The sequence below is a fragment of the Glycine soja genome, chromosome 15, assembly GCF_004193775.1.
Source record: "Glycine soja cultivar W05 chromosome 15, ASM419377v2, whole genome shotgun sequence".
Lineage (NCBI taxonomy): Eukaryota > Viridiplantae > Streptophyta > Magnoliopsida > Fabales > Fabaceae > Glycine > Glycine soja.
In genome coordinates this window covers 25,297,132-25,308,725 of record NC_041016.1, presented here as the reverse complement: position 1 = coordinate 25,308,725, position 11,594 = coordinate 25,297,132, and the positions used below count along the sequence as shown (strand labels likewise).

The window sequence follows — 11,594 nt, the reverse complement described above, 5'->3', positions numbered from 1 at the left end:
TTTATTTTTTGGATTTAATTTTGTTTTCTAAATCTTAAAAAATACTTTAATTTGTTCTCATGTTTTTATTAAATCATTTATCATATTACATTGTCAAGCTGATACTCCAAATTAGTCTTACAATTGTTCTTCAATGTATTTATCATGAATACATTTCAACATCTGACCAGTTTTAGATTTTTATTCCATAATTTAGTCATTTGTAAATAATATACTAACAGCACATCCATCCTGTCAGATGTTGTTGGTGGCATGGACAGCAATTCCACACTCAAAAATGAAATCCTCCCCAAAAACAGAAAAACTACCAGATAATCCAATCAGATAGAATTCTTAAGATCATTTTTCAAAGGGTTGTCATTAAGCATAAATTTGTCCAAATCTAATTTCTTAGATCACAATAGTTACATGGCATAGAAGGGAAATGACATCTAATTTCCATGGATATAGCTCATCAGTCTGTGCTGTCGAGATGCTGGGATTGGAACAGGAATCTTAGCAGGCGGGTGATTACCTTTAAAGAAAAAACAATTTCAAAAGTTCAATCAATGAATAATTAATTAATTTGCTCCAATCAATATCACAGTTGAATGAACCTTTTAGGTAAAAGCTTGTTACTAGAAAAGTACAGATATTGAAAATTGTCCATGTAATAAAATTGATTGATAAAAACAACTAGAGAAAATTACCAACCATTAGCAGCAACGGGCCAATAAGGAGCTTTAGTTGGAGCATCTAATCGTTGAAGAATAACTGGATCAGCCTTCATAATAGAAATTGAGAAACCTAACAGAAAATGAAATAATGCTAATCAGAACTGCATAATGAATCACAAAAGAAAAAGGCTGATTGCTAATAGCTGTGGCAACAAACCTGCCATATCAAGAGAAGTCATAAATGACCCTGTATAAACTCTATCAACAGCCAATCCATGTTCTAGTTGTAATATTGGAACTGTTTTTTCAGCTGTAATCATTAGTTCCATTGTAGGAGTGCCACCTAACCTGCATATGAAGAATCATTTAAGTAAACATTCTAAAGGAAAAATATTGTCAAAAGGAATCTTGAACATCAATAAAATAATTGAAAGCATTTTCAGATGCAATATTTGAAAGTCTAGATTATGGGGTTTGAGTTAGGAATGTCAAAATATTTTAAAAGTAAAATGTATGCCTGAAAAACATGCAAAGTTAAAAACCTTCAAAGAATGCATATGAAAAAGCTAAAAGGATGGATGGGTTGTTAATGGTACCTAAATGAAACGCAATATATTTTCAATAAAAAAGTAGATCAGATGAGACAACTTTTTTTAATGAAAGTTAAAGAACTGTTATCTTCTCAATATTCTATAATGAGAAGATCTATGAAACACATTCATGAACCTACCCATTGACCATAAGGACCACTCTTTCTCCTCGAGTTATCGGAACATAGTTTGTTTCCTGCAAACATTACCAAAAAAAGATTGTGACCACATCCACTAGAATGATAATTGCACTACCTACATACTTAAAGTACTCCTATTGACGAAAGGAATGAATAGATTGATAAGAAGATGCAATTTTGGGATCAATCTGTGCACATTATTCCCACCCAATCCCAAAGTCCTTTCTAATAAGATGTTGTAGTCAAATTTAACTGCTACAAATTTTAGCAGACAGAATAGTCCATTTGGCATTTTTATGCTACTTAGAGAGAGAATGGCTCCTTCATAAGTTTTCTTTGTCCAATTTATGCTAATTGGAGAAAATGGCTCCTTCATAAGTTTTCTTTATCCAATATTTGTAGGGTCATAGGGTTCTATCATTTGAATATATTTTCCAATTATAATTTTAATTGGTCATTATTTATATTTGACTCAATTCAGAGAATTTTTTTTATTTAGTGTATTATCCTGCTCACTTTCCTATTTATATTAATTTGTGCTAACATAAGTTCACAAAACATTGTTTGGTCTCTACAGTGTCTCCAATATATAAATAAACTTTACACTAAAACTTAGGTGCTAACAGGTAGCTTATTCAAATAGAATATTAGTAAAATAGAATAGGACACCTTCTATATGAAATACAGAGGGGTAAAAATGAACTTTATATGCTAAATTTCTTCAGACTCGGTTGAGTATCTTAAACAGAATGCTCCTAGTACAGTCAAAGGCTGAACATCAAAGTTCATTTGTCACACATGCCAATGATTGTGAATTTGCGATGTGCTTGTAAAGTATATGTTAGAAGAGCATTTCATTCCCAATCAATTAGTATACACCCATCAAGAACTTTCCATGCACTATTGCGGCATACCGTGGACAAAATTTGCTGCTGAACATGAGAAGCCACCACATTTACGGGCTGAATATCAGCCACAGCTGCCCCAGGTTCTCCATGCTGTAAAATAATACCACGTAATGAGCATAATTTGGAACATGAACTAGAAAAGATTGCAGCAAAGACAGACTTCAATTAGGGGGAAAAATAGCAAATAACTATTGAGTAGTTTTTATAAAAGAATAATTTATTAATAAAGAGAAGAACAAAGAGCAAAGAAAATCACACTATCTCCACTGCTGTGAGCTGAAAATCACAAGAAAAATAACAACACGAGCTTATTTCAGGCTATAAAACATAAACTGACAGATCTGCACTACTGTAGAAAATTTGAGTTATATACTTTTTCTTGTTAAGGGGGCATTGAACTAATAAAAGACACTTACAATTCCAAGACCAAGTTCCATCTTTCCTGGCCCCAAACGATCTGATGCAACTTGACCAGGAATTTTGTATAGTCAAAGCAACACCCATTGTTCCTACTATTTCAGATGCATGTTTAGCTTCTGCAGCAACATCATCAAGAGAAAGACCACCAGCAGCAGCAGCTCCTGCAACCTGGCTCATACAAAAAAAAAGTATCAATAAACGTGTAAAATACATAACAACTAGGAACTATAACTAAAATACATAATATTTCGTCATAATTATATTTACAATTTATAATGCTGATGTCAAGAAATGAAATTTACATTAATGCATAGGGCACGCAGTCCCTTCATATGTTCTAATGAAAATGTGTGGTTACAGCATTTATATGCATTGGTAGCAAAAGAAAAGAAGTGACTTCATGAATGTACCTTGTGAACCAGAATAGTTCCTGCCAAACCTCTTCTTCCAGCAATCCCTCGAGGTGGAGGTAGTGCACAATCGTCACCAATAATAACAGTCTGCATAGGCAAAATACATGTCATACTTTACCTACATACTGAATATTTAATTATTTAAAGTACAATAAGAAAACACTAGCCAGCTAGACATACCTTTACTTTATACCCTTCAGATTTTGCTATCTTGGCAGCCAAACCAAAGTTCAAACGATCACCAGTATAGTTCTATCAACACCCAAATTCGAACACTATGAATCCAGAAACAAAAGCAAATCCTAATGACTCATTATGAACTGACCGTACTAGTGCAAAAGCCACACATTCTTATATGCTACTCACAGCTTCAAGTTCATTTCACAAGATGTTAAGTTTTTTTAATTTTTTTGGCACATGATATTATATATTATTATAATAAAAAATAAGCTTATAAATCTTTTCACTGTTTATGATCCTGACCACGGCAGATAACATGTTGCATGTGTAGGACATCTAATATGCATACTTATATCGACCAGGTTTCAGCCTTTTCGATCACGAGTTGGGTAGTGCTTCAGACTTTATCGACCAGGTTTCAGCCTTATCTCCTAATGCAGCTTTGAAGGACCAGTGGGTATGGGGTGCTGATCCAAAAGGAACCTTTACTACATCCAGTGCTTATCATTATATTAGAGATGCCCAATCAACAGCATATCAGAATCATGCCTTCAGTCAGTTATGGGATATAAACGCTCCTCCGAAAGCTCTATCCTTTGCTTGGAGACTCCTTTGGGATAGACTTCCGACTAAGGAAAACTTATCTAGATGGCAAGTCGCTCTTGATAGTGACCTCTGCACCTTTTGCCAAAGCCAAGTGGAATCTGCCTCTCATCTTTTCTTTTCTTGCAAAAAGATTATGCCACTGGTGGGAATTTACCTCTTGGGTCAAGGAAGCTAGAGTCATGCATTGCAGGCCGGTGGACCACTTCACTCAGCACCTCTCTTTGGCTGCTTCGCAAGCTATTAATAGAAAGTGGAAGGTTTGGTGGGTAGCAGCTACAGTTTCTATTTGGAACTATAGGAATGCCATGATTTTTAAAAATCAACAGTTCGTTATTTCTAAGTTGGTGGATGATGCAATTTTTCTCACCTGGTCTTGGTTGAGGGGGTGGGAAAAGGACTTTGCCATTCCGTTTCAACAATGGTCATCATCTATGTCCTTCGCCTTTTCCTAATCTGGGAAGGATGGGTGGTTTTTGTAAGGTTCTAGTTGGGGAAGCTTTTGTAGCTTTTACTTTCCAACCTCAGCCTATGGCTTTCTATCTGTATTTTTGTAGTACCTCTGGTACTATCCTTTTATAATATATGATACTTTTGGCCGTTCAAAAAAAAAAATATGCATACTTATATGAAAGAGCAATGCAAAAAGCTGTACTTAGGATGGCAAAATGCTAAAGAAAGAAAGAAAAATACCTTTACAACCAAAAGACATCCCTTAGGACCAGTCACAGCTCGTATCCCCTAAATTTCCAAATATATAGGTGGTATCAGAAGAAAAAGAGAGAGCATTGTGTTTATAAATGAAAAGGTGACATGAATATCAATTCTAATAACATGAAGCATACAGCTAGAATTGTGTCAACAGGTGGAGAAGAAAATATATCACCACAAATTGCTGCAGTAAGCATTCCTTCTCCCACAAATCCAGCATGGGCAGGCTCATGGCCAATTCCTCCCCCTGTAACATAAAATATGAATGTACACAATTTGTCAATAAACCTATGTACGCAATTAAATTGAACAAATAAAGTTGCAAAATCATTCTAAGAAATTTCATTTTATACAAGTTTCATAGGGTGAAATATCATATTTCCACACACCATTTTCATATCCTATTCCTTCCTCTTACAACTTTTTTTTAAAAAAAATATTTTCTAGGCATCACAATTCTTACAAACTTTGAACAGAATCCTAATGGCACAACTCCTGAAAAAATGAACTGTAAAGCAATATTAAAGTATCCTATGCATGGTCGCACACCTGATATGATTGCAACTTCATCATATGTTGCAGCTGAAACATCTGCACGTAAGACAACCTTCACCTACATTCAAGCAAAAAAACTGCCTTCATCAACTCTCACAAATATTGCACAAGTTATGCATGTGTCTGTGTAATCACCTGAGGAAAGCCATCTAAATACTGTAGTCCAGGATATGTCTCCACAAGACCTTCAATGAATTCAGTCACAACATCTGCAATCAAATTTTTTTTTAAAAAAAAAAATCAACTTTCGATTGGTAGAGTAAAGAAGTCTATAAAAATGGGACCAACATCTCAAAAGTATAATTGAAATCAAAACTAAAGTAACTAACCTTGTTCTATCACCTTACAAGAATTCTATCTAGTGACCACTTCATGAAGAGTTTCTCATCTTATCAATCTTGTGTTGTTTTCCAGAAGAGTTAGAAATTTTGCAGCTTTTAAAGCAAGCTCATTGTTCATCAATCAATCTATCTTCTCACAAAGTCCATTGATCATAGTGGTATATTTTTGGGCATGCTGACAACATCCTTTAATTAAAAGATGCTTGGAAAATACAGTGCAGTATTAATTGTTCCAACTTCATACAAACCATCGGTAAGTATAGTTAAGCGTGAACATATTAATAGACTCTTGTCAACAATACGCTGAAGCAAGGCACTTGCTGTCAAGATGCTGGTTTCTGCAAAGTGCATCAATGTAATTGATAACATCCAGGGGTGGAGCATTGCCATGCATCTCATTAACAAGCTGCCACACGTAAGAGAATCTCCCAGATCTGCACAAGGCATCAACAAGAGAAATGTAAGTTATGGTATCAGGAACCAAATTTTTTAGATGCATGTCTTTAAAGAGATTAACGGCCTCGTCTATCCTTTCACTCTTGCACAGTCCATTAATCAAGATGGTATAACTCCAAACATCAGGTGCCAAACCCCTCCTGATCATTTGGTTAAACAATAAAATTGCTTGGTCGAAATGTTCACTTTTGCATAAAGCATGCAACAGGGTACTGTAAGCAACAACATCGGGGGGTGGACCATTATTGTGCATCTCATTGAGAAGCCTCCACGCAGACGACAGCCTCCCAGATTTGCACAAGCCATCAATAAGAGAAGTGTAAGTCACAATATGAGGAACCAAATTCCTTAAATGCATTTCTTTCAAGAAATTCATGGCCTCACCTATCCTCTGATTCTTGCAACACCCATCAATCAATATACTATAACTCCAAACATCAAGCGCCACGCCCCTCTTAATCAGCTGGTTAAACAACACAACCGCCAGGTCAAGATGTTGCTCTTTACACAAACCATCCAATAAGATACTATAAGTAACAACGTCTGGCGCCACACCACTCTCACACATCGCCTTAACAACCTTCCAAGCAATCGCCACCCTCCCGCATTTACAAACACAATCAACCAACAAATTGTAAGTCACAAGATTCGGAACCACATTCTTCCCCCACATTTCATAGAACAACTTCATGGCATCATCCAATCTCCTAACCTTGCAATACCCGTTAATCAAAACATTATAACTCCAAACGTCCGGTCGTCCCACAACCGCGTCAAACAACCTCCTCGCCTCGTCCACTTCGTTCTTCAAACAATACCCCACCATCAAGGACGAGCATGCAACAACACTAACCCCACAGCCTCTCTTAATCATTTCATCAAACACCTCCCGTGCCTCCCCCACCATCCCCTTCTTACACAACCCATCAATCAAAACACTAAACACATAAAGATCAACATAAATACCCTTCGAAATCATCTCCTCCACCATCCAAACCGCCTCGTTCAACCATCCCGCGACACACAACGCTCTCACGAGAGGCCTAAAAGTGAAAACAGTAGGCTCAACATTGTTACCAACCATTTCATAGTACCACTCACAAGCTTCATTCACTAATCCTTCCTTACACAAAGCTTCAATAATTCTACTATACATAACCACATTGGGTTTAACATTAAAAACACAATGTTGTATCATCCTCAACAATCTAACAGCGACTTTTGTTTTTCCTGCATCACAGAGTCCGTTAATTAAAGTCCCGTAGGTGATTTCGTTGAATTCGAATCCATCCGCGAGCATTTCGTCGTGAAATTTGAGCGCGGTGGAAACGGCGCCGTTGAGGCAGATGCCGTTGATGAGGGTGTTGACCGTGACGACGTCGTACGGGAGACCGCGCTTGAGAAGCTTCCCGAAGACGGAGAAGGCGAGAGCGACCTTGCCGACGTGGCAGAAGCAGTTGATGAGGATGGTGAGGGTGACGTGGCAGGGGGCGACGCTCCTGGCGCGAGACTCCGTTTGGGCGCAAAGGAAAATCGCGGCGGGGAAGCGCTTCGCCTTCGCGAGGGAGGCGAGGATTCTGTTGAGGGCGAGGGGGGCGCGTGGGGGAGGGCGCGAGTGGAGAAGGCGCGTGAAGGAAGATAGCCGCCGGAACGCTCTCTTCATCTTTCGCTCAGACGCGGCTTCCTCGCGTGACTCCGTCGGCGTCGGCTAGCTTTTTCAGTAGGGAAACTTGGCCTGGGCAAAGCGGAAATCCTCCGGTTTATGGAATCAGTTGGGTTTGGTCCTAACGTATATAAGAGAGAGGTTTCCATGCATCGGCGTGCAGCTTCAATTTTCAGCAAGTTAGAAACTAGGGAGGAAGGGTTAACGGATAAACCCGTACAACGACGTCGTTTGGCTTCTGCTGCTAAGGGTATATTTGCAAACTTAATTCAAACATGCCCTAATTCTTAAAAATTAAAATGTTTAAATGTGATTATCATCCCTTATTTTGATTGCTTAATTTTCTATTTAGTTTCGATAAAATTTAATATTTTTTATTTCAGTTATTGCTTTTAAGTAATTAATAATTTGTGACTTACACATCATTAAAAAAATATGATTTAAACGTACAAATTTAAAATACAACTTACTAAAAATAATATTGAAAGTTTTTATTTAAAATTAAACCTTTTTAAAAATAATTGTTGATTTTTCATGTAAGGATGACGTGTCATTATATTTCTAATACAATGATTATTTTTAATTTTGGGACAATTTTAAATTTTTTATCGATTTGAAAAATAAACTTATTCAATAAATTGACTTACATGAAAAATAAAAAACCTTAATTATGTGGAAACATAAAAGGATTATAAATATGATAAATGTTACGTGAAAAATAAATTCAACGAACGATGAAAAAATTAAAAAATCTTATATTAAATTTATTTTCTAAATGCTCCTGGGTTTCATGTCTTTTTTTAATATTGGTTGAATTTTATAATCTGTATGTAAGTAAATTTAAGAAAATAAGATTCATTTCCTGAGCTAGTAAAAAAAATTCAAAATCACGAGCAAAAAAATTGAAGACCATAATTGTTTTGGAAGTACCAGTTTGAGTAACTTACAAACATAACAAAGAAAGTGAAGAGGAGGTATATATGACTAATGACTAATCAGGGATAAAAATGTCCAAAGAAAGTGAATACGAGGTATCCCTTCCTGTCGCTCTCTCTTCGTTCTTCAATGCAAGAAGTGCTTTGGTTCTTCAGCGCTCTATTCCCACAGCCAATCACTTTCTTCTTCAACTCTGTTGGGTAACATGTTCAAAAAGGGAATCATGCCAGATGTGGAAATTTATACTGTTATATTTGACAGATATTGCAAAGAGGGTATGGTTTCTAGGTCTAAAAGCATAATAGCTTCCATGGTTCAATTATTAGTGCTCATTGTTTGCAAAATCAAATGGAAGACGCCATGAAAGTGTTTGATTTGATGATTTGCAAGGGCTGCTTACCAAACGTTGTAACTTATACTTCATTAATTCATGGATGGTGTAATATGGCTATCTAAGGTAACTTATATAATAATGTCTTTGTCGAGGGAGTGCTGCGAAGACTTGATATTTCAAGATCGATAAAATACCTTCGACTAATGAAAGACAAAAGGTTTTCGTGCCAATCATACCACCATAGAATTTTTTATCAGTTGCTTTTCAGCTAAAAAAAGAAGTAGTGAATTTAAAAAGTTATTGTTGAAGTTTGTTTGAGTATAGCATTGCATATTCAAAATCTTGAGGTCAACATGTTTGTAAAGTCTGACTCTAACCTATAAACCAAGTTTAGATATATGTTTTTCTACATTTTTCTGCTTGATATAATATTCCAGTCGACAATGTTTGCATGTAAAAATTAGTATTATTGATATAACATATATTTCTTCCAAAAACTTTCTCTTGATTGCTAGGTTTTTTTTAGAGCTAGGTTTGTGAGTGACTCTTCCACCATGCTTTAATTTGTATTTTATTGAAAATGGTTACTGCTTTAGTTTCAGATTTATTACCAGCGATATTTTGTACTCTTTGTATGTTTGATATAAGTCGTACTCATATACGAGATACATTAACAAACAAGAATAAATTTATGGCTTAATTATTAATTTAGTCCCCAAATTATTTTAAGTTGTGAAATTATTTTAAATGTTTCAATTTGATCTTCAAATTTTTAAAAATAAATCAATTTGATTCATAATTTTTAAAAGTTTCAATTTATTCTTCAAATTCTTAAAAAAAATTAATCATTTTGATTCCAAAATTTTAAAAACTTAAAAGATTAAATTAAACCATTTAAAATAATATGAGGACAAAATTAATTAATTTTTAAAAATTTGAAGAGATCCTTCTAAAAATTTAAAAATCAAATTGAATAATTTAAAATAATTTAGAAACTGAATTAATAATTAAAACCAAATTAAAGAATTTAAAATAATTTAGAAACCAAATTAATAATTAAGTCTAAATTTTTTATTAACTGAAAAGATGCACTAGAGCATTTGGTTAACGATTTTCATTTCATTAGTGGAGCATCCAATATAATATATAGTGCATCTTAGCTTGCATGGAATGGTCTGACACATTAAAGGACTCCTGAGAGCTGAGCTTTGCTATGAAATGTAAAAGGCACAAACAAAGGAGAAACAAAGTCTTTTTTATTTTCGCGAAGAATGGATTTTGTTGTGTTACATTCTCGATAATCTGCCACATATAACTCAATTCTAAAAGGGAGGTAAGATTATTAAAATAACATTATCCTAAAGAATCAATTTTTTCGCTATTACATAGCACGTAGGCCGCAACCCTGTCAAGCACCATTGGCTTTTATTTAGCAATAAAATTCTAGTTTGCAGTCTGCACATGCCCTCACTTTAATTTTAGACAAACTTAGAATGATAAATATTTGTGTTACACACCATCCTTATATTCATAATTAACATTTGGACATGGATGAGTTAGACCCAATTTGTCTTGAACAGCTGGCGTCTACAATGTGACAAAATAGAATCGTTCTAAATGGATAGAGAAGCGAAGAAAGAAACAAAAAAAGAACCCAATAAAGAATGGCATTGTTACAAACAGCTATTCTACTCTATACTACTGCTAAGAAACTAAGGAAAACTAATTGAGATAATTGGTCTCATCTGATTATTCATTCCACTTCTTTTACATATTTATACTACTATAGCTAACAGAAATTCAAATTGTTGTAGCCGAATTATCACTACCAACAAACTAGTGGAATGCTGTAACAAACTTAGGAAGATTCTACAAGCACTTGGAGCCTTCGCGCTATTGGAACTCAAACGAAGTCCTGCAAGTAGGTGGACTTCTTACTCACTCTTCTTGGCCAGTTAGTAGCTTCTGCAATGTGGCCTGTGTGGTGTTTTGCTGCTAAATTGCTATCAACACCCACCGCTCGAAAAACAACCTTGTCCTCAAGGTTGGATAGTAAAAAACAAGCGAAAACAAGGGTGAGTTTAGGAAATAAAAGGTACGTAAGTGAAGTGGCTTTGTTTGTGGGTTGGTTTGGGCCTAACAATAATAATGTTTGAAGCAGTGTGTGTGACATGTGTTGTGGAGCAGTCAAGGAAGGTGTTAAACACGGTTGCGGAGATGATGGTGGAGGCGGTGGCTTCGGAGGTGGTGGTGGATGTGGCGACGGTCGTTGACGCCGATGACGAACGGAGCAAAACGGAGTCTCAGTAGCGAAGAGAATCCAAATCCAACGTGAACGAATCTGGTGCGCGACAACAACATCCCCGAGCAGGAAGATGTCGTTGTCGTAGGGGATCTTGTGGTACCAGCGAGGGTTGGTGCGGAAGTGGCAGTTGATGTCGGCACGGTGGTGCTGCCACACGCTGACGGGAAAGTCGATGGTGCTGGAATCGATTCCAATAGCATGACTATCTCGTTGTCCAGCCATGGGAGGAGGCACGTGAAAACGAGGCTGATGAGGGTACTGGCTGGGGTGGTAAGAAGAAGCGTTCGACGGAGGAGCTGGCGGTGGCAGTGGTGGTTGCGCTAAAGGAGGGAACAGTGGTGACAGCGGTGGTGGTAGCTGTACCGAAGAACGAAACGGGGAGC

At 36.3% G+C, this 11,594-nt stretch overlaps 1 protein-coding gene and 1 pseudogene across 1 annotated transcript; both read right to left on the bottom strand.

Annotated features, from left to right (window-relative positions):
• Positions 1-278: 278 nt before the first annotated feature.
• LOC114386009 lies at positions 279-6,016 on the bottom strand (annotated as a pseudogene).
• Positions 5,993-7,817, bottom strand: LOC114387859 (putative pentatricopeptide repeat-containing protein At1g12700, mitochondrial). The gene is made up of 2 exons (XM_028348083.1): positions 6,358-7,817; positions 5,993-6,257 (listed from the first exon to the last, which is right to left on the bottom strand). The coding sequence occupies exons 1-2, from the start codon at positions 7,634-7,636 to the stop codon at positions 6,118-6,120; spliced, it is 1,419 nt and encodes a 472-aa protein (XP_028203884.1). The 5' UTR covers positions 7,637-7,817; the 3' UTR covers positions 5,993-6,117.
• Between the last annotated feature and the right edge of the window lie 3,777 nt (positions 7,818-11,594).